The 23,997-nt window shown below is 43.6% G+C and overlaps 1 protein-coding gene across 1 annotated transcript in view; it reads right to left on the reverse strand.

Moving 5' to 3' along the window:
- Window positions 1-640: 640 nt before the first annotated feature.
- Window positions 641-23,997, reverse strand: part of NME5 (NME/NM23 family member 5) — a 39,734-nt gene continuing 16,377 nt past the window's right edge. The window contains exons 4-6 of the mRNA XM_007517565.2: window positions 21,631-21,731; window positions 5,150-5,268; window positions 641-740 (exon numbers count right to left, since the gene is read on the reverse strand). Of these exons, the coding sequence (XP_007517627.1) occupies window positions 660-740; window positions 5,150-5,268; window positions 21,631-21,731 (301 nt within the window). The 3' untranslated portion in view covers window positions 641-659. The remainder of the gene's footprint in view (window positions 741-5,149; window positions 5,269-21,630; window positions 21,732-23,997) is intronic.

Raw genomic sequence — 23,997 nt, forward strand, 5'->3', positions numbered from 1 at the left:
ACCCTGAGTAGTTCACAGACTTTACACACTGTTGCCCTGGGCATTAGATAAAAGGAAAGGGGGAGATGCTGGGAAATTATGCCGATGCAGTCACATCTGCCATGTTGTCCCCTCAGGCTACTACTAGTTCCCGCGAGAGTTGGGACATTCTCGGAGTGCCTATTCAGCCATGTTGTGCCCTCAGGGCATTGTCTATATCCCCGCGATATCCGGAGTGCTTTGGTTACTCCTCCCCCCCTTCCATTCTCACGGGAGTTATCATCCTATCCTGGAGTGCTATGGTTACTCCTCCCCCTTCCCATTCTCACGAAAGCTGCTCCTATAAAAGCCTTTCTTCTTCCGCACCTCTCTCTCTTGCCAGCGCTTCACTCCGGTGTTCAGATGCAGGAAAGGTTACTGCGTGAGGCAGCCATTTTCACTACCTCCACGTGGCCCAACCTGCTTCTCTAGCACCCAACTCTGAGGTGCCAGCACAAAAAAAGATTTGTGTTTCCTCTTCGCTCCGGACCCCCTCTCTCTTCTCCACGGCCTGTGCACAACAACATCTGGCTCAACAACATGCATGTACAAACTATTTTACTGTCAACTGTAAACCATTAATCCCCCAACAAAGAAATTAATAAAAAGAAGGAAAAGAAAACATAGTCAGGAGGACTTTATTAAGGTTCTTCTGTAATTGAATGGTAACAAAGTTTAGGTTTATTGGGGTTATTTCTCAGCAACCAGTCAGCTAGCCACATCTAAGGAAAAAAGAAAAAGATTTCTTTAGTTAGTAAACATTAAAGTGTTTCTTCAGTATATATATTATATCTATTGAAAAGAAATAGTTCTCATAGCACAGGAGATTGTGCAGTGGCTAGAGCATTGGAATTAAAAAAGTATGAGGTCTTACGTTAGAGCCCCAGCATCACTTGTGCCAGAGTGATGCTCTGTTTCTCTCTCCTTCTTTCTTTCTCATGTTAAGAAATAGATTTGTTTGTTTATTTTAGATAGTGACAGAGAGGCAGAGAGAAAGTGAAAGACACCACAGTACCAAAGCTTCCTTCAAGGTGGAGGGGGCCAGACTTAAACCTAGGTTACACACATGGCAAAGCAACACACTATCCAAGTAAGCTATTTCACCAACCATAAACAAATAAATATAAAAACAAAACAAACATGCAACAACAAAATCAGAAAAAAAAGTTCCCTCATAATAAATAATATTTTAGGAGCCAGATGGTGGTATACCTGGTTGAGCACACATATTATGATGTGCAAAGACTTAGTTTCAAACCCCAGGTCCTTGCCTGCAGCAGGGAAGCTTCAGGAGCGATGAAGCAGTGCAGGTATCCCCCCACCTCTTCTCCCCACCTGTTTCCCTCTCTCTCTCTCTCTCTCTCCCTATATATATATATATATATATATATATATATATATATATATATATATATCCCTTTTCTCTCCATTTCTCTCCATCTCTCTCTATCTTTAAAGAGTTTGTTTATTTATTAGTGAGAAAGATAGGAGAGGGAAAGAACCAGATACCAGACATCATTCTGGTACATGTGCTGCAAGGGATAACTCAAGACCTCATGCTTGAGATTGTTGGTATGCTTCTAATTCTGCTTCTAAAACCCCTTCTGTTTCATTGGTTTAATCCCCCCTGCTTCACACTGTATTCTATTTACATAACCACTGTTAACTAAGCACAACCCTGCCTGCAGGGCATTGGTTTAATCCCCATTGGTTCACGGTCTTTTTGCTCCGCCCCCTCTCCTTGTCACACCCTGATTTCCACCAGTCTTTTTTTTTGCTCCATCCTCTCTATGTCACATCCTGTTTCCCCCCTACTTGGCGAGTATATATAAGGACAGGATTGTGATTAGAGATAGCTTAGATTGTGCTGCATTCCACATGAATAAAGAGATACTGCTTCCCAGCTCAGCCATGAGTCCCTGGTCGTCTGTCTCCTGCCCGTGAAGCTAGCCCAACATGAGATAGTGCCTTTGTCACTGTGCCACCTCCCAGACCCCCCCTCCTCTTTCCAGAGCACTGCTCAGCTCTGGTTTATGGTGGTGTGGGGGATTGAACCTGGGACCTTATAGCTTCAGGCATAAGAGTCTATTTATTGGAATAGAAATGGGATAGATAGCATAATAGTTAGCCAATAAATAATAATATAACAAAAAAATCAAAAAATTTATTGGCCCAGGAGGTAGATAGTGGCTAAAGCATTAGATTTGATATTCATGAAGCCCCAAGTTTGATCCTCACCACCATATGTATTCCAGTGATACTCTGGTTCTCTCATTAATGAATAAATCTTTTTTTTCCCTTCCTTTTTTTTCCTTATTTGTTTATTGGATAAAGACAGAGAGAAACCTAGAAGGGAGAATAGAGAGGCACAGAGACACCTGTAGCACTGCTTCACCACTTGCAAAGCTTCCCTCCTGCAGGTAGGGTCAGGGGATTGAAACCTGGACCTTAAGCATTGTAACGTGTACACTCAAACAGGTGCACCACCACCTGATCCCCAAATCAATCTTTGTTTGTTTTTGCTTCCAGGGTTATTGCTGGGGCTCGGTGCCTGCACTATGAATTCACTGCTCCTGGAGGCTATTTTTTTCCATTTTTGTTGCCCTTGTTGCTATTATTGTTGTTGTTGTTGTTGGATAGGACAGAAAGAAATCAAGAAAGGAGGGGAAGACAGAGAGGAAGAGAGAAAGACACCTGCAGACCTGCTGCACCACCTATGAATCGACTCCCCTGCAGGTGGGAAGCCGGGGGCTTGAACTGGGACCTTTGCTCTGGTCCTTGCCATCTATTATTTTCTAATCATTTTTGATAGCTTCCTTGAGCCAATAGTTCTTTCCTTCCTTTCTATTTTATTGGATAGGACAGAAATTGAGAGGGGAGGGAGAGATAGGGAGACAGACATCTGCGACCTGCTTTACTACTTATGATTTGAGCGCTTAACCAGGTGCCCCACCACCTGGCCCCTGCTTCACCCCTTGTGAAGCATCGTGTCCCTGTCCCCCCATCCTGTCCTGCACCTGTAGGTGGGGGATGGGGGCTCAAACCAGGTACTTGCACATGGTAATATGTGCACTTCATGAGGTGTGCCTCTGCCTGGCCCATATTTTCCTGTTTTTTTTTTTTCAATTTTTAAAAAATTATCTTTATTTATTGGATAGAGACAACAAGAAATCAAGAGGGAAGGGGGTTAGAGAGGGAGAGAGAAAGAATGACACCTGCAACACTGCTTCACCACTTGCAAAGCTTTCCCCCTGCAGGTGGGGACCAACCAGGGGCTTGAACCCCAGTCTTTGTGCATTGTAACATGTGCTCAACCAAGTGAGCTACTGTCCAGCCCCTCTGCTTTTTTTTTTTTTTTTTTTAATACAAAAGTGTGCTATGACTTTTCGGACAACCCGGTAATAAATTGTAGAGAACTCATACAACAGATGCTATGAGCTATTTTCTCAAAATAAGGCAATTTTGTTTGTTACACCTTTCAATGTTTTATAGTATACACTAGTAAGGCAAAAATGTCAATCTTCAGTTGCTAGTATTATGTGCTTTTAATTACAGGATGGATAGTAAAAGCTGGTTACAGAAAATTGCTCAAAGGAGTATAGCAAGGTGTATTGGAACTGGGAAGAAGAGCTTTCACTATATATATTTTTTCATCTCTTGTAATGTATATGCTATATTTAAATATTAGAGATTAGGGAGGTAGCTAAATAGTAGGGTGTGTGCCCTGTATGTGTGAGGTCCTAGGTTTAATCTCTAGTACTGTATCATAAAGCAGTGCTCTGGTATCTGTCTTGAACCTGGGATCTCTCTTTTCTCCCCTTTCCCTCTTGATTTCTCTCTCTAATAACAAATGAAATAAAATAATAAAAGGTAAAATTAGGGGCCAGGTGGTGGTACACCTAGTTAAGTGCACAGACTACAGTGTACAAAGCCTTGGCTTCAAGCCCCTGGTCCCACCTGCAGGGGGAAAGCTTCACAAGTGGTGAAGTAGAGCTGCAGGTATCTCTCTGTCTGTCTCCCTCCCCTCTCAATTTCTCTGTCTCTATTCAATAATAAACAAATAAAATTTAAAAAATTAAATTATTATCATTATTACTATTACTTAATTTATTTATTGAAGAGAGACAGAGAGACTGAGAGGACACCTGAAGCACTGCTTCATCACTTGTGAAGCTTCTCCCTGTAGGTGGGGACCAGGGGCTTGAGCCTGGGTCCTCGCACACTGTGGTGTATATACTGAACCAGGTGGGGGCCACTACCTGGCCCCTGTCTTTCTGTTTTTCTATCTGAAAAAATTAGTCCAGAGCAGTGAAGCCCCAACAATGGGGGGAAGGGGGAGAGGGAAAGAAGAAAGGGAGAGAGGTAAGAAAGAAAACTATAGACAAGTTTCTCTTTTTCTTGTTCGGCCATTTTTTTCTTTTCTTGTCTTTATATTTTTTCTTTTCTTTTTTTTAAATTGTAAATATTTTATGTATTTACCATTGAAAAGAGACAGAGAAATTGAGAAGGGTGGGGTAATAGAGATAGAGAGAGAGCTGCAGCCCTGCTTCACCACTTACGAAGCTTTCCCCCTGCAGGTGGGGACCAGGGCTTAAACTTGGGGCCTTACACACTGTAAAGTATGTACTTAACCAGTTGCACCACTGCCTGGCCCCTTTTTCTTCTGTTTCTTTTTCTATTTTAGTTGACAGGACAGAGAGAAATTGAGAGGGGAGGAGGAGATAGAGAAGGAGAGAAAGATAGACACGTGCAGACCTGCTTTACTGCTCCTGAAGTGTCCCTGCTGCAGGTGGGGAGTGGGGGCTCGAACCAGGGTCCTTGCACATGATACTATGCGTGCTTAACCAGGTGCAACACTGCCCATCCCTGACAAGTTTCTTTCTTTCTCTCTTTCTTTCTTTCTTTCTTTCTTTCTTTTTTTTTAAGTATTTTATTTATTTTATTTTTGAGAGAGATGCAGAGAGAGGAAGACACAGAGAAAAAGACCAGGGAACTGCACAACTCTGGCTTATTGTGTGCAGGGGGTTGAACCTGGGACTTCGGAGCCTCAGGCATGAGAGTCTCTTTGCATAACCATTATGCTATCTACCCCCCGCCCGACAAGTTTCTTTAGTATGAATAAAAATCTTACCAAAGGATCTGCTGGCTTTTGCTTACAAAGTTCTGTGAGTCCTTTAAGTAGAATTGGTATTACATATAAATTTAAATAATCCTTAGCAGCTTGTCCAGCTGGAATGGGCTCAACAATCACTAAAAATAGAAACGTATTTTCATTAACATTAAATAAACGATGACATACCATACAGTCACTAGAAGAATAGCTTCAAATAATGCTTTTGTCATCTCTGGGGCTTTACCACACTGAGTTGATTGTGTAGACAGATACATATATACATACATACATGCATACATACATATGAAAAGAAATCATAGCACCTAAACTTCCTTCAGTGTTGTGGGGGCCAGAGTTCAAACCTGAATGGCACACATGGCAAAATGGCACACTATTCAAGTGAGCTATTTAGCCAGCTCTCAAAAAACTTTTTGTTGGGTCCAGGTGGTAGCACACCTGGTGGAGAAAACATGTTACAATGCACAAGGACCTGGGTTCCAGTCCCCCGGTCTCCACCTACAGGGGAAAGCTTTGCCAGTGGTGAAGCAGTGCTGCAGGTGTCTCCCTCTCTCTTCCTACCTTCTCAATTTCTGGCTGTCTCTATCCAATAAGAGTTTTTTTTTAAAAAAAAACTTTTCATTTTTTTTTTCTAGGAGAGAGCCAAATTTTTTAGTTTACCATAGTTCTGCCTCTAAAGGTCTCAAAGTTTTAGCAAAAAAAAGAAGAAGAAGAAGAAGAAGAAGAAAGAAAAAGAAAAGAAAATAGAATTAGACATATAGTATAATAATTTTTTAAAATAGCATGAACAAAACACAAAGCAGATCTTGGACTGGAGTTGGTATATTGCACCAAAGTAAAGAATCTGGGGTGGTTGAGTGGGGTCCTGGAACATGATCGCAGAAGAGGACCTAGAGGGGGTTAGACTGTTATGTGGAAAACTGAGAAATGTTACACTTGTACAAACTACTGTATTTTACTGTCGACTGTAAACCATTAATCCCTCCAATAAAGAAAAACTATATAAATAAGAAATAGTGGGCAGGGGGTAGATAGCATAATGGTTATGCAAAGAGACTCTCATGCCTGAGGCTCCAGAGTCCCAGGTTCAATCTCCCCCACCACCATAAGCCAGAGCTGAGCAGCACTTTGGTTAAAAGAAAAAAGAAAAAAAAAAGAATAAAAGAAATAGCATGAACATATAGAAACTTCAGTTTATACTGTAAAGCAACAGTAACTAAAATCCTGTGGTACTAGAACAAAAGCAGGCATTCAGACCAATGGAACAGAATAGGGAGCCCAGAGATAAACCCACATAAAAATGGACACAAAATATATGACAAAGGACCAAAATTATTCAACAGGGAAAAGAAGGCCCCTCCAATAAACAGTAGTAGGAAAAATGGACAGCCACAGGTAGAAAAATTAAACTAGTTTATCACTTAACACTACCAACCAAAATTAATGCAAAATTGATCAAAGACCTAGATATTACACCTGAAACTATAAAATACATATAAGAAAACACTGGTGACACATTTTAGGACCGTAACATCAAAGATATGCTTGGAGACTGAAACCCATTGGCAAATGAAAGTGAAACATGAATAATTAAATGGAACTATATCAAATTGAAAAGCTCTACACATTGAAAGAAAACTCCACAAGGATAAAAAGGCAAGGCACCAATTAGGAGAAGATACCTGCACATCACACATCTGACAAGAGATAGATATCAAAAATCCATAAAGAAATTCTATGACTGGTGTTGGGCGGTAGCACAGTGGGCTAAGCGCATGTGGCGCAGAGTGGGGAGCCAGGGGCTCCAATCAGGATCCTTAAACTGGTCCTTGTGCTTTGCTACCTGCACTTAACCCGTTGTGCTACAGCCTAACTCCCCAGACATTTTTCTAAAGCTATACAGATGTCTCACAGACATATCAAAGAAATGTTCCATTTCACTTATTATTAGATAAATGCAAATTAAAACTACAATGATGGGGCCGGGTGGTGGTGCACCTGGTTGAGCGCACATGTTACAATGTGCAAGGACCCAGGTTTGAGACCCTGGTCCCCACCTTCAGGGGGAAAGCTTAACAACTGGTGAAGCAGTGTTGCAAGTGTCTCTCTGTTTCTCTTCCTCTCTACCCCCACCCCTTCCCTCTCAATTTCTGGCTGTCTCTATCCAATAATAAATAAAAATAATAATAATAAAAAAACTACAATGATGGGGGTCGGGCGGTGGCGCAGTGGGTTAAGCGCACGTGGCACAAAGCGCAAGGACCCGCGTAAGGATCCGGGTTCGAGCACCCGGCTCCCCACTTCTCTGTCCTATCCAACAACGAACATCAGCAACAATGGTACTAATGATAACCACAACGAGGCTACAATACAACAAGGGCAACAAAAAAAGGGGGGAAAAATGGCCACCAGGAGCGGTGGACTCATGATGCAGGCACTGAGCCCAGCAATAACCCTGGAGGAAAAAAAAAAAAAACTACAATGATATACTACCTCACACTTGTTTACCAGAGCACTGATCAGCTCTGGTTTATAGTGGTGTGGGGAATTGAAAATGGGGGTTTGGAGCCTCAGGTATGAGAATCTCTTCTCATAACCATTATGCTATTTACCCCCTACCCACACCCCACTTTATACTTGTTAGAATGCCTACATCAACAAAAAGGGAAATGACAAGTGCTGGCTGGTGAGAATGGGAAGGAAAAGGAACTCATTTACACTGTTGGTGGGAATGCAAACTAGTATAGCCTCAATGGAAAACAGTATGGAGAATCCTTAAACAACTAAAAATAAAAATACTTATGATCCTGCAATAACACTATTAGAAAAAGAGTATGAAAACACGAATTCAAATGGATATAGGCAACCCTGTGTTCACAGCTGCTTTATTCACATTTGCCCAAGAGTGGAGGTAACCTAAATGCTCTTCAATGGACAACTGAAGTTTTAGGACATATATTCAATGGAATACTACTCTGCAATTTAAAAAATATGAAATTGTGAAATGGACAGTAGCTTACTTGTATAATGATCTGCTTTGCCATGTGCATAACCCAGATTCAAGTCAGGCTCCTACCATATCAAAACAAACCTTCAGTGCTATGGTCTTGTTCCCTCTCTCTCTTCCTCTCATCTCTAGCCAAAGACAAATCAATTAATTAAAACTTTTTACATTTATTATTATTATTTTAAATTTATTTTCCCTTTTGTTGCCCTTGTTTTATTGTTGTTGTAGTTATTTATTATTGTTGTTGCTGATGATGTCATTGTTGGCTAGGACAGAGAAATGAAGAGAGGAGGGGAAGGGAGGGTTAGGGGGAGAAAGACACCTGCATATGTTGCTGAGGACTTATTCTGATGCAGTCTCCACCCCCAGGTTTTTCTATGCCTCGCTAAATCCTAGAGTGCCCCCTTTCAACCAATCCTGGCCCTACACGTCACCCCTGGTTGTCGCCCAATAAAAAGCCCCCTCACCCCTCCCCTCGCTCTCTCTGGGCTCTCGGCTCTCCCTCTCTGAGGTCTCGCTCCCTGCTCTCCCCCTGCGGTCGGCCATTGCTGGCTGGCTCCACGTGGTCTGAACCAAACCTCCCCCCCCCATCCTATAATAAAGATCTGTGTACCCCTTTGCTCTGGACGTCCGCTCTCTTCTCCGCGGTGCAGCCCGACACCAGACCACCTCAACAACATCTGGCGCCCATCGTGTTCCGTACCCACACCACGCCCGGCCTGAGGTCTCCGAAACCGCCCAGACACAGGTAAGTGGCATCCGCCCACTTCTGTGGCCCCGCGTTTCCCTCCACTATGGGAAATTTCTCGTTTTATGAGGAGGTGTCCCAGTCATTATCTCTTGACCTGGGACAGATTCCCGCTGTCATAAAAGGTTTAATTTTCGCTACCCCTTGGATTTTTTTAACTGTGGTCGCCACTTTCAAGATATGTAAAACGTGGTATGCCATAAGGATAAGTGACCTTGAGGCTGAGGTACGAGAGTTAAATCACATGTGCTTAAGACTTAGACATCCTAAGCGATCAGCAGCTAAACCCAAGAATTCCGTTCCCACAGACACGCACACGTGTTCGGACGCTCCTCCTCTGACCCCACCCCCTTCCACCTTTCAGGTTTCAGCTCCGCCTGCGTTCCTGAACCCTGCCCCTTCCGTCCCGGTTTCAGCTTCCGTTTCAGCTCCGCCTGAGGCGCCTGCGTTCCTGAACCCCGCCCCTTCCATCCCGGTTTCAGCTCCGCCTGCGTTCCTGAACCCTGCCCCTTCTGTCCCGGTTTCAGCTTCCGTTTCAGCTCCGCCTGAGGCGCCTGCGTTCCTGAACCCCGCCCCTTCCATCCCGGTTTCAGCTCCGCCTGCATTCCTGAACCCTGCCCCTTCTGTCCCGGTTTCAGCTTCGCCCACGGCCCCTGCCTCCGCGGTTTCAACTCTGCCTGCAGCTTCTGCGTTCCTGAACCCCGCCCCTGCCCCTGCTGTCCCAGTTTCAGCTCCGCCTGCAGCTTCCATTTTCCTGACCCCGCCCCCGGCCCCTGCTGCCGCGGTTTCAGCTCCGCCTGAGGCTTCCTTGTCCCTGACCCCGCCCCCTGCTGATACATCACCATTAAGAGATCTAGTGGCTGAGATACGAGAGCTAAAGGATATTTTTTCAGCATTTAAGGATTTTAAACCATGTGCAGTCCACCCCGGGAGCTCCGTCCCCGTAGATATGCGTTTAGTCTCCCCTGCAGCCACTACAGCAGTTTCTACTGAACTTTCCACTTCTGTAGCTCCCTCTCCCGTGCCACCGGACCAAATCCACACATTCCCAGTAAACTTGGCCCCTTCTAAACAAAACCCTCAGCCGTGGCAGCCATATTCCTCGAAAGAACTTGGAACGCTCAGGCAAGCAGTCAGGGAGGACGGTATGCACTCTCCATGGACCAAGTCCGTTTTGAGAAGCTTTTACCAGCATTTAAATACACCACAAGACTGGAAAGAACTGGCTCGTGCTGCACTCCCAGACCCTCTCTATCTTCAGTGGCAGGCATGTTTCCGCGATGAGTGCTCTAGGCAATCGCAGGAAAATAGTAACAAACAGATAGAATGGAATTCTGATGCTTTGTTTGGAGCAGGAGCTTATGAATCTGGAGCTCAGCAGGCAGAAGCCAGGTTTCCAACTGGTTATTTTGAACAGGTACGCATCTGTGCAACACAAGCATGGGAAAGGGTGACCACACCTGATGTAGATCCATCAGCTCCCATTAACTCTTTTCACCAAGGCTCTGATGAGTCATTGGCGAGCTTCATCTCAAGGGTGAAGAGAAGCTTAGAGAGAAAGGTTTATAATCCTGACGTCCGCACACTACTCCTGCGCTCTATTGTCTGGGAAGGCATGACACCACAATTCCGTCAGGTATGCCTTAATCTTAAACACCTACACCCAGATAATTGGATTCTAGCGACACAGGAGCTTACATCAGGCAATTATGGGACACCCGCTACGACGCAGGTCTATGCAGTTGCCCCACGTAAGCAAAACGGGGCCTGCTTTCAGTGCGGTCGCCAAGGACATTGGCGTAACCAATGTCCTGATAAGTTGCGACCACGCCTCCAGTCAGGGAAACCACGCCTCCAGCCAGAGCAACCCCGCTTTCAGTCAGGGAGCCAGAGACCACGTACTGTTTGTCCAAAATGTCGTAAGGGGTTTCATTGGAAGAGAGATTGTTGGTCCCAATTTCATAAAGATGGTTCGCCCCTGAATGGTACAAATTCGGGGCCTGAGATTTTGTGGACCACTCCTGTTTTAGAACAAGGTCACCCTTCTATGACAGTAAAGATTGGCAATATTCCTTTTAAATTTTTGATTGACACGGGGGCAGCAAAGACGATTTTAAGGCAAGAAGAGGTTCCCCAAGATTGGGAACTCATCCCTGGACCCAGTTTACATGGAATAGGAGGGATGACAAGAGCATTTTGCACACGAGACTCGCTTATGTGGGAAGACCCAGAAGGTTCTACTGGACACTTCCGCCCTTTGGTAGCTAATATTAGCACCAACTTACTGGGCAGGGATTTTCTGGAATGTCTTAATGTTAGGATATCCACAGACGCCTCTGCAGAGCGTAAAACTCATTCCCGCGATACCAGGTCTATTCAGCACCCCCAATACTAAATGCCACTGTTCGTAGCCAAACACCCCGCTTAAGCTGGCTTTCTAATGAGCCTGTCTGGGTGGAACAGTGGCCTTTACCTAGGGATAAGCTAAAAATTTTAAAAGAGCTCGTCCGAGAGCAGTTGTCCTTGGGACACATTCATCATTCTCGAAGCCCATGGAATACTCCTGTCTTTGTGATTAAAAAGCGCTCGGGAAAATGGCGCCTCCTTCAAGATCTCCGTGCAGTAAATAAAACCATGCAGGTCTGGGGCTCCCCCCAAAGGGGTTTGCCTCTTGCTTCTGCAATTCCCACGGGAATTCCAATCATAGCTATTGATATACAAGATTGTTTTTTCTCTATCCCCTTGCATCCGCGAGATTGTAAACGTTTTGCCTTCTCTGTTCCGTCTATTAATAATGCCAGCCCCGCTGACAGATTTGAATGGGTGGTGCTGCCCCAGGGTATGGCCAATAGTCCTACAATTTGTCAGGAGGCTGTTAAATCTGCCCTTGTCCCATATATTCATAAGGGCCTTAATATTTTTCATTATACAGATGATATTTTAATATGGGGAAAATCAGATACAGATCTCTATGCCTTACGTGATTTTCTCATTCCTGCATTAAAGAAAAGCGGCCTTAATGTAGCCCCTGAGAAGATACAGCTAATCCCTCCAATATCCTTCCTAGGTTCAGAGATTTCTCTAACGCAAATTCGTCCCTTAAAACCTAATGTTACCTTCCCTTCTAACCTTACTCTTGCTTCTTTACAAAGTTTTCTAGGAAATTTAAATTGGCTTAGGCAGTATCTCTATCTGCCCACAAGCTGCCTCCAACCACTGTTTGACCTGTTGAAAGGAAACAAACAGCCCTCTTCAAAACGTAAGTTAACTCCCGAGGCCTCCTTGGCACTGGAAAGGGTTAACCAGGCCCTCCAGGACATGCACCTTGTTCGATTCTCCCCCTCCTCTCCAGTAAACCTTCTAATCTTCAACTCCACCCCCACAGTAGTAGGGGCACTGTGGCAAGACCATGGGGTTCTCGAATGGCTTCACACGCCAGTAGGAGGAGCTCCAAGACTCCTCACTGAGATAGATGCGTTAGCATTCATGGTTCGCCAAGGGAGAAATAGGTCTGTGCAGGTCTTAGGGAAAGAACCGGATTTAATCATTCTGCCCTTTTCTCTCACAGATACAGAGTGGCTTATACGCCATCATTCCCGCTTTGCCATAAGCTTCGTGGGGTTTCCAGGACAAATAGATAACCATTTTCCTTCTAATAAATTGATAGCTTCTTTACCTCTTCTGCCTCTACTAGCACCTAAACTTTTCTCTCGGGATCCCATTCCCTCTGCTCCTACAATCTTTACTGATGGCGGAAAAAGGGGAGCTGCTGCCCTTATATATTACCCAGACAAACAATATCCTAAACCTCTCTTTACTGAGCTTCCTGATAATTCCCCTCAGTACAAAGAACTTTATGCTGTTTTTCTTGCACTAAAAGCTGTACCAGAATCCTTCAACCTTTTTTCTGACAGTGTGTATACTGTTAACTTACTTCCATGGCTTGCTCGTTCGTATGTGAAAATTGATGACAACCCACTTTCCCCTCTCTTGATTCAAATCGCCTCTATGCTCTGTTCTCGAACCCAACCACTGTATATTCAACACCTTCGTTCCCACAGCCCTCTTCCTGGTTCCCTGTCCGAAGGGAATGCCGCAGTTGACCGCCTTGCCTCCACAGGAACTTTCCCAGTCTCTGTCTCTGATCCTGCTAATTTTCACTCTCTAACCCATGTTAATCTTAAAGGCCTTCAAGCTCGATTCCCTGATGTTCCTGTACCACAGTTAAAACATATCCTTGCTACATGCTCTTCTTGTGCAAATCTCATAAAGACACCTGCTATCCAGACCCTTGGGGTTAACCCCCGAGGTTTAAAAGCTAATGCTATTTGGCAAATTGATGTCACCCACATACCAAACTTTGGCAAACAAAAATATGTGTTTGTCTCAATTGATACCTTTTCTAAATTTATGTGGGCTACAGCTCAGACAGGAGAAAGTGCTAAAAAGCTTGTAAGCCATATGCTCTCTTGTTTTGCCGTTATGGGGGTCCCATTACTTTTGAAAACAGACAATGCACCTATGTTTTCAAGCAAACAATTTAAAGATTTTTGTTCCCTCTGGAATATTACTCATACCACGGGCATTCCCTACAATCCACAGGGACAAGGCATTGTCGAAAGGGCCCATCAAACACTGAAGGCTCAACTAAATAAAGATAAAGGAGGAACATATCCCCCCAATATCCAGCTAGCAAAAGCCTTAACTACGTTAAATCTCTTTAATATTTACAATAACTCAGCCTTACCCCCTATTATTCTTCACTGGCAAACACCATCTACCCTCCCATCTATTAAGGTGAAATGGAGAGACCCACTCGATAAAGTTTGGAAAGGGCCTGACCCATTATTGACCATGGGAAGGGGTTTCGCATGCATTTTCCCTCAAAATTTCTCTAAACCTGTCTGGGTTCCTGCCCGCCATGTCCGACAATACCCGCAGGATGGCGCTGTTATTCCTGAAGAACAAGAAATACTACAAGAGGACCAGATGCAGGATACATCCCAGGACCCGTAATACGACATGGCAGAACCTGCAAATCTGGCTCACAGAGACCTCTCTCCTACCCTTTCCCTGTATGTCTTATGTTATAACTGGCCAGTTGTTTTTGTGAATGAGTGTGTTAAATGACAAAATTTTTTTTCTTTTTTTTTGCATGACCCATCTGCTTGGAGTACTCTAAAAGGTTATTGGCCTTATATAAAAATGCTGGACGCAGCCAAAGTTTCTGGAGACGTCCAGAAACATTCCAAAAAAATTTTTTTCTTTCTCCCTCTTTTGAATTTTATATATAGTATTGGTATATATGTAAGTGTTTAGTCTTAAACTGTGTGACTAAAGACAGACTTAAAATTGTTTTTAAATAATGTGTTTTTATAACAAAAGTTCTTTTTCCTCCAGTTTGTTATAACTAAATGTTTATGGGTATGTCTCAAGTTTGGTAACACTAACTTAACGGTCAGAAGTGTAACCCTACAGCTACACTTTTACCAGACAAGGTAAATATTAATTGTTAAGGTAACTTACTATTTAGGTAAAAGTCTAAATGTTCAACGTGACTATTCGTTCCCAAAACTAAACTATATAAATTTTATATACAGGACACCTTTGAAGGGCCCCCAAAGGTGCCCTGTAAACTATCTTGTGGAAATTAATCCACAACAGATCTGGCATCAATCTGGCACTGTAAACGTTAAAATCATTGTCACGAATATGCGTTAACTCTCTAAGCAATTTGAGTCTGTTTAAAATACATATTTTAGCTAAAATTGGTCTCAAGATCCTGCGGTAGAGGCTGCTACAGGAGGTCACATTAGATGACCTTTTAATAAATCATAAAGAGATTCTAAACCAATTATAATCATCGAGGTACCAACTATAACAAACCTATAACTTGTTACCAGTTCAAATTAACCACGAGAAGCAGATTGTTTGTGTTTCTTTCACAGGAATCCCGGAAAAACCATCTGAACCCCTGCACACCCTGACGTCACTCACTAGATGGCACGACTACCGTGGCACACCCCCCGAAACCCTAGATGTCACTCAACGTGATCTGAAGAACCTGATACACGAATTCCAAGGACAGAACTTTCTTCATGCCTGGTTACCGTTCCTGCTTCTGACCTGCTTGTTACGTGTTGGCAGTTCCAGCTAGCTATCTACAAAAGAGCAACATTCCAGCGGCTGACCTCCCTCATGCAGCGTTGCATCCCCTGCCAATTCCTCCCCTAGCCATCTACTTCGGACTGAGACTTGTATCGGACTTTCTGACATACCCTATATACATTTTACACAATTTTGAAGCAGCTTATTTCCCTTCACGCTGCTGGTTTTTCATAGACTAATCCTGAGTAATTCATAGACTTTACAGACTGTTGCCTTGAGGACTATACAATGCCAAATAGCCCCTCTGTTTGGTGGGTCATGCCTCCTGCCGCCCCCTCATTATGTACCCTTGCCCTTTTCCCCACTCAAGCAGGGAATGTTCCTTTACACACCAATCCTTCCCTTCACACCCCACTGACTTTTACTTCTCCCCTTCGTGTCCCTTCCTATTTTGTTATGTCATTTAGGCTTATGTCCAAAAGGTTTCTGCCCCATGATAGTCTTTTATAGACTTTGTACATCTTATGCAATTACTAGATAGAAAGATAGAAAAGATGTAGAGATACTGTGAAGAGATGGTTGAGCAGGCTGCGCTTAAACCTATGAGATGAGTCTCTCCAGGTAAGTCTCTCTCTCTGAAGAGGGGTTGAGCACAGGAGGACATTTAAATCTCACAAGGTTGGCAGCCATTTAAGCCTTCCCTCCTCCACAGAAAGTCCTACATCTTCCCACCTGAGCATGGCATTCCTCTAAAACATTTAAGCATGCTCCATTTTTCTTTACTGTGTCCATTTAGATATAAAGGGATAGGAGGAGATGTTGCTGAGGACTTATTCTGATGCAGTCTCCACCCCCAGGTTTTTCTATGCCTCGCTAAATCCTAGAGTGCCCCCTTTCAACCAATCCTGGCCCTACACGTCACCCCTGGTTGTCGCCCAATAAAAAGCCCCCTCACCCCTCCCCTCGCTCTCTCTGGGCTCTCGGCTCTCCCTCTCTGAGGTCTCGCTCCCTGCTCTCCCCCTGCGGTCGGCCATTGCTGGCTGGCTCCACGTGGTCTGAACCAAACCTCCCCCCCCCATCCTATAATAAAGATCTGTGTACCCCTTTGCTCTGGACGTCCGCTCTCTTCTCCGCGGTGCAGCCCGACACCAGACCACCTCAACAACATGCATATCTGCTTCACTGCTTGTGAAGCAACTCACCTGCAGGTGTGTGTGGGGGGATCCTTATGCCAGTCCTTGCCCTTTGCTCCATGTGCGCTTAACCCGCTGCGCTACCCCCGCACTCCCAATTAAATTTTTAAAAAATTCTTTTAGTATTTATTTATTCTCTTTTGTTGACCTTGTTTTATTGTTGTAGCCATTGTTGGATAGGACAGAGAGAAATGGAGAGGGGAAGGGAAAACAGAGAGGGGGAGAGAAAGATAGAAGCCTGCAGACCTGTTTCACCACCTGTGAAGCGACTCCCCGGCAGGTGGGGAGCCGGGGACTTGAACAGGGATTCTTGCGCCTGTCCTCCCGCTTTGTGCCACGTGGGCTTAACCCACTGTGCTACCGCCTGACTCCCTAAAACATTTTTTTAAATGATATTGTGTCTTTAGGGACAAAATGGATGGAACTAGAGGAGATTATGTTTAGTGAAATAAGGAAGTGAAAGACAACTACTAGATGGTTTTATTCATATCTGGAAAATATGGAATTGAAACATATGAGCTTAAAAAAGATGACCAAGGGAGTTGGGCGGTAGCACAGCAGGTTAAGCGCACGTGGTACAAAGCGCTAAGGGCTGGCTTAAGGATCCTGGTTCAAGCCCCCAGCTCCTCACCTGCAGGGGAGTCACTTCACAAGCAGTGAAGCAGGTCTGCAGCTGTCTTTCTATCCCCTTCTCTGTCTTCCCTCCTCTCTCCATTTCTCTCTCTGCATTTCTCTCTGTCCTAACAACGATATCAATAACAACAACAATAATAACAATAATAACTGCAACAACATGTGCAAAAACCCAAGTTCACTCCACATTCTGCACCCCATAAAGATTTTTGGTCCTTGCCCTCAATGTAGATCAACATTCTCTGAAGGCAGGTTGGTCCAAAATACTCTATACTAGAGGAAGATGGGTCTAGCAAATGGGTACAGCCTAGAATGTTCCTACCTATGAACACAGAATGAGAGCTCAAATCTTCAGGGATGCAGCAGTTACACAGGCTCCTGCACTGAATATAGGGCCTAGATCAAATCGATGGGTTTTACAGTTAATGGTATTTATATACTTTTCCCATATTTGGGAGCTACTCTCTTCCATGATCCAGCCTTCTAGCCCTATTTCCGTTTTCCAACCAGAGCACTGTTCAGCTCTGGCTTATAGTGGTGGTGGTGGGGGTGGGGGGGATTGAACCTGGAATTGTGCCTGGAACCTCAGGCACAAGAGTCTCTGCATAACCATTATGCTATCTACCCTTTGCCCTCTAGCCCTATTTCCAATCTGACACCGTCTCCCCAGACAATACCTTTGGTCCACCTGCATATTAGCTGTCAGGCTCAGGCAAAAACTGGTAAAATCATGGGCCTCTTGGAATATACCTAAAATATACCTACTAGCTTTTTCCAAAATGGAGATCCCAAATGTCATCTGCTATATTCTTGCCTTTAAGTTCCTGATTATTAAACTATTTATATATTTTAAAATACTTATTTATCCCCTTTTGTTGCCCTTATTTTATTGTTCTAGTTATTATTGCTGTTGTTGTTACTGCTGTCGTCATTGTTGGATAGGACAGAGAGAAATGGAGAGAGGGGAAGAAAGAGAGCAGGAGAGAAAGCTAGACACCTGGAGACCTGTTTCATCGCTTGTGAAGCGACTTCCCTGCAGGTGGGGGCGCCAGGGGCTCGAACTGGGATCCTTACACCAGTCCTTGTGCTTCATGCAACGTGCGCTTAACCCACTGTGCCACCGCCCGGCTCCCTGTATCTCTCTTATCCTATGGTCTTGTCAATATTTTTTTATTTTATAAATTAAAAAAAAAAGAATTTTGGGTGGTCCGGGAAGTGGCGCAATAGATAAAGCATCAGACTCTCAAGTATGAGGTCCTGAGTTCAATCCCTAGCAGCACATGTACCAAAGTGATGTCTGGTTCTTTCTTTCTCTCCTCCTATCTTTCTCATTAATAATCCATATTCCCAGATAGATGAAGAATAGGGAAGATTCTTTCTTTCTAAAAAAGATTTTATTTATTTATTTATTTATTTATGAGAAAGATAGGAGGAAAGAAAGAATCAGATATTACTCTGGCACATGTGCTGCTGGGAATCAAACTCAGGACCTCATGCTTGAGAGTCCAAAGCTTTATCACTGCACCACCTCCCAGACCACAAGAATAGGGAAGTTTCCAATGGTAGAAACGGGACACAAAACTGATGGTGGGAACTGTATTGAATTACATCTTTTTATCTTACAATCTTGAAAATTATTGAGTCACTTATAAAAATTTAAAAAATAAAGTTATTTAACTTGCAAGAAACAAAACAAAACCCAAGTTCAAACTTCACGCCTCACCTGCAGGGGCTGTTTCATGAGTGATGAAGCAAGTGCTATAGGTGTCTTTCTTTCTCCCTATCTTCCCCTCCTCCCTCAATTTCTCTCTCTCCTGTCAAATAAAGGGAGAAAAAAAAAGTCACAGGGAGTGGTGGACCCATGATGCAGGTTCTGAGCCCCAGCACTAAATCCAGTGGCAAGAAAAAAAAAGTAAATGTGACTAAATTGTCTCTAGGACTTTGTGATAACTATGCTGGTTATTGTGGGCATAGAGGAGGAGGGTCACAGAACTTTGTTGCTGGATACAATGTGGAAATATATCAGTGTAATCTTATAATCTTTTTAAAAAATTTTTAAAAATATTTATTTCATTTATTTATTCCCTTTTGTTGCCCTTGTTGTTTTATTGTTGTAGTTATTGTTGTTGCTGTCGTTGTTGGATAGGACAGAGAGAAATGGAGAGAGGAGGGGAAGACAGAGAGGAGGAGAGAAAGATAGACACCTGCAGACCTGCTTCACCGCCTGTGAAGCGACTCCCCTGCAGGTGGGGAGCCGGGGTTCAAACCGGGATCCTTATGCCAGTCCTTGTGCTTTGCGCCACCTGCGCTTAACCCGCTGTGCTACAGACCGACTCCCATAATCTTTTTTTTAAAGATTTTTAAAAAAATTTATGAGAAAGAGGAGAGAGAAAGAACCAGACATCACTCTGGCACATGAGCTGCCGGGGATCGAACTTGGGACCTCATGCTTGAGAGTCCAAAGCTTTATCACAGCATCACCTCCTAGACCACATAATCTTTTTTTTTAAAAAAAAATATTTTTCCCGGGGAGTCGGGCTGTAGTGCAGCGGGTTAAGCGCAGGTGGCGCAAAGCACAAGGACCGGCATAAGGATCCCGGTTCGAACCCCGGCTCCCCACCTGCAGGGGAGTAGCTTCACAGGCGGTGAAGCAGGTCTGCAGGTGTCTTTCTCTCCTCCTCTCTGTCTTCCCCTCCTCTCTCCATTTCTCTCTGTCCTATCCAACAATGACAACAACAATAATTAACTACAACAATAAAACAACAAGGGCAACAAAAGGGAATAAATAAATAAAATATAAAAAATATATATATATTTTTCCCTTTTGTTGCCATTGTTGTTTTATTGTTGTAGTTATTATTGCTGTCTTTGTTGTTGGATAAGACAGAGAGAAATGGAGAGAGGAGGGGAGACAGAGATGGGGAGAGAAAGACAGACACCTGCAGACCTGCTTCACCGCTTGTGAAGTGACTCCCCTGCAGGTGGGGAGCCGGGAGCTTGAACTGGGATCTTTATGCTGGTCCTTGTGCTTTGTGCCACCTACACTTAACCCGCTGCACTACCTCCCGACTCCCCAAATTTCATTTATTTATTGGATAGAGACAAAGAGAAATTGACAGGGAAAAGGGAGGGAAAGACGGAGAGAGGCAGAGAGACACCTGCAGTACTGCTTCACTGCTTCCTCCTGCAGGTGGGGCCAGGTTTGAACTCCCACTCCCCACTTGCATGGGGGATGCTTTACAAGCAAGGAACCTGGTCTGCAGGTGTCTATCACTCTTCTTCTCTATCTCTCTTCCCCCACCCCTCAGTTTCTCTGTCCTATATAATGGACAAAAATAAAAGGGCCCCCGGGAGCAGTGTGTTTGTAGTGCTGGCACTGATCCCCAGCAATAACCCTGATAGCAATAAAAAGAAAAAGAAAGTGGTCCGGGAGGTGGTGCAGTGTCTAAGGCACTAGACCCTCAAGCATGAGGACCTGAGTTCAATTCCAGGCAGCACATGTACCAGAGTGATGTCTGGTTCCTTCTCTCCTCCTCTCTTTCTCATAAATAAATAAATAAAATCTTTAAAAAAAGAGAAAGAAATGATGACAGTGAAAAAAGAAAAAAGACAAAGAGAGAGAGAAAAAAAAAAACAAATTATGTGCTAAATTCACCAAGGCATATAATAGGTAAAATGTCAGAGGTCAAAAGCAAAGTGATATGTTCAAAGTATTGAAGGGAAAAGACATCCATGCACCCAAGAAATTTTATCTTGCTAGGTCATCAATCAGATTTAATGGAGGCATTAAGAACTTTTAGAACATTAAGAACATTCAGACAAGCAAGGGCAAACAGAGTTCATTACCACCAAAGTGATGTACCAGAAATTCTAAAGGGATGCCTACACATTGATAACATGGGACGGTCTCATGTGTAAGGGAAAAACCAGCAAGGGATATAAGCAAAGTTCAAGGAAGACTATGGACAGCAGAACTAAGACTGACAAAAGCTTGGGAGGAGTTGGCTATAACCCAGTAAGAAAGGGGGAAAAAGTTCTCAAAAGATTTCCCTAGTGGTCACAATTTAGTTTTTTCTTTTCTTTCTTTTTTTTCTTTTCTTTTCTTTTTTTTTGCCTCCAGGGTTATTGATTGGGCTCGTGCCTGCACCACGAATCCACTGCTCCTGGAAGCCGCTTTCCCCTATTTTTGTTGCCCTTGTTGCCACTGATGTTGTTGTTCGATAGGACAGAGAGAAATGGAAAGAGGTTAGACAGAGAGGGGGAGAGAAAGACAGACACCTGCAGACCTGTTTCATCACTTGTGAAGTGACTCTCCTGCAGGTGGGCTCAAACTGGGATCCTTATGCTGGTTCTTGCACTTTGTACCAGTGAGCTTAGCCTGCTGTGCTACCGCCCAACTACCCAGACTTCAAATTCTTAAGTACATGGGGAAAAAAGACCAAGATTGGCCAATTTAGCTGATTTGAATAGTGTGCCACTTTGCCATGTTTGCAACCCAGGTTCCAGTTTAGTTCCTTTTACACACACACACACACACACACACACACACACATTGGAAGATGCTCCAGGCTATGCATGACCTTTCTCTTTCTGCCTCCTTTGTCTCTATTGTAAAGTCATTCTGGAGTGGTAAAGCCCCAGAATCAACCAAAAATTAGAAAAAAAGGAAAAGAAAATATGACCTGCTACACTGGAGAAAAACTATTTTCTGTCCTACCTACCTTCCCAAAAGAAAAGGAAAAAAGCAAACAATAAGGAGATATAGTCACCAAATTACTTAACTATAACTCACCTTCAGGAAACATGAATCGAATTTCTCTTTCTGCTGCAGCAAAGTCCTTACTTCCATGAAGTGCATTTCTTAGGTCATCTGTGCCATAAATTGCCCGCAGACTAAAAAGCAAGTTAAATTAAGAGATGATAACCATTCAACCTGAGATTCTTAAAAAAAATTTTTTTTTAAATTTTTTTTTACTTTATTTTGCTTTTAGTGTTAACGCTGGGGCTCGGGGCCAGCACTACGAATCCACTGCTCCTGGCAGCCATTTTATGGGTTAGGACAGAGAGTAATTGAGAGGAGAGGGGGAGGAGGAGAGACAGAGAGACAGACACCTGCAGACCTGCTTCACTGCTTGTGCAGTAGACCCCCCTGCAGGTGGGGAGCCAGGGGCTTGAACCCAGATCCTTATGCTGGTCCTTGTACTTCAAACTATGTGTGCTTAACTGGTGCACCACTACCCAGGCCCCAGATTCTTTGCTTTTTCAAGTGTTTTCCACTTATGAATTTTACAAGTCATTGTCATTTTTCACATATAGAGGTTATAATCAATAGTTGGTCCCAAACAACTATTACTTGGGAGCTTGGAGTGAGTGGTGACCCCCTGAATAGTTAAAAGCCTGGATACAGGTTTGGGAAGACAGCATAATAGTTATGCAAAAGTGGACTGGGAGGTGGCGCAGTGATAAAGCTTTGGACTCTCAAGCATGAGGTCCTGAGTTTGATGCCCAGCAGCACATGTGCCAGAGTGATGTCTGGTTCTTTCTCTCTCTCCTCCTGTCTTTCTCATTAATAAATAAAATCTTTTTTAAAAAAAAGTTATGTAAAAGATTCTCATGCCTGAGGCTTTGAGGTCCCAAGTTCAGTCCCCAGTACCACCAAAGCCAGAACTTATCAGTGCTCTGTCTCTGTATCTTCCATTAAAGTAAGTAAATATAATTTTTTAAATTTATTTAAGAAAGGAGACATTAACAAAATCATAGGATGGGGGCCACAACTCCACACAATTCCCACCACCCAATCTCCATATCCCATTCCCTCCCCAATAGCTTTCCCATTCTCTATCCCTCTGGGAGCATGGACCCAGGGTCGTTGTGGGTTGCAGAAGGTGGGAGGTCTGGCTTCTGTAATTGCTTCTCCGAGTAAATATAATTTTTAAAAATTGGGTGAAAGGTGGTGGTGCACCTGGTTGAGCACATGTATTACAATGCGCAAGGACCCAGGTTTGAGCTTCTGGTTCCCACCTGGAGGGAGAAAGCTTTGCGAGTGGTGAAGTAGTGCTGCAGGTGTCTCTCTGTCTCTCTCCCTCTCTACCACCCTCTTGATTTTTGGCTGTCTCTATTCAATAAATAAATAAAATTTTATTTAAAAAAATTGGTGGAGGTAGATAGCATAGTGTTTATGCAAAGAAACTAATGAATGAGGCTCCAAATAAAGTCCGAGGTTCAATTCTCTGCACCACCATAATTGTTTTTTTAATAATAATAATATAAATACAATTAAAAAAAAGAAAATCTGGATACAACTTTTGACTCCCCACAGATTCAAAGCCTGCTGCTAAACAAATGCCTTTCAGATAACTTTCTTTTATAAAAAATATTTTATTTCTTAGTAAGAAAGACAGGAGAGAAAAATCACTCTGGTATATGTGCTTCCAGGGATTGAACTCAGGACCTCATGCTTGAGAGTCCAATGCTTTATCCACTGTGCTACCTCCCAGACCACCCTTCTGGATAACATAAACAGTGGTTTAACACATATCTATAAAAGTTTTTTTTTTTTTTTTTTTTTTTTGCTTCTGGGGTTATTGTTAGTGCTTGGTGCTGGCACTAAGAATCCACAGATCCTGGCGGCCATTTTTTCCTTTTTCTTCCCCTAATTTTTTTTTTTTTTAATTAGGATAGAAAGAAATTGAGAGGACAGGGAGAAATTGAGAGAGGGCAGGGAGAAATTGAGAGAGGACAAGGAGATAGAGAGGGGAGAAAGACAAGACACCTGCAGACCTGCTTCACTGCTCATGAAGTAGACCCCTTACTGGTGGAGAGTGGAAGCTTGAACCCAGGTCCTTGTGCTTGGTAATATGTGCGCTTAACCAGATTCGACACCACCGGCCCCCTGCATAAGTATTAATAGTCTAATCTTACAAAAACCTAGAGAAAATATACAAAAGCTTAACAAGAGAAAAACACACTGGGGGGGGGGGGCTGGGTGTTGGTGCATGGTTAAGCACATATAGTAGTACTATGCACAAGGACTGGCTCAAGGAACAGGGTTTGAGTACCCACTCTTCACCCATTTGGGGGGATACTTCACAAGTGGTGAAGCAGGTCTATCTTATTCTCTCTCCCAGTCTATCTCCCCTTTTTCTCTCAATTTCTCTCT

The sequence above is a fragment of the Erinaceus europaeus genome, chromosome 2, assembly GCF_950295315.1.
Source record: "Erinaceus europaeus chromosome 2, mEriEur2.1, whole genome shotgun sequence".
Classification (NCBI taxonomy): domain Eukaryota; kingdom Metazoa; phylum Chordata; class Mammalia; order Eulipotyphla; family Erinaceidae; genus Erinaceus; species Erinaceus europaeus.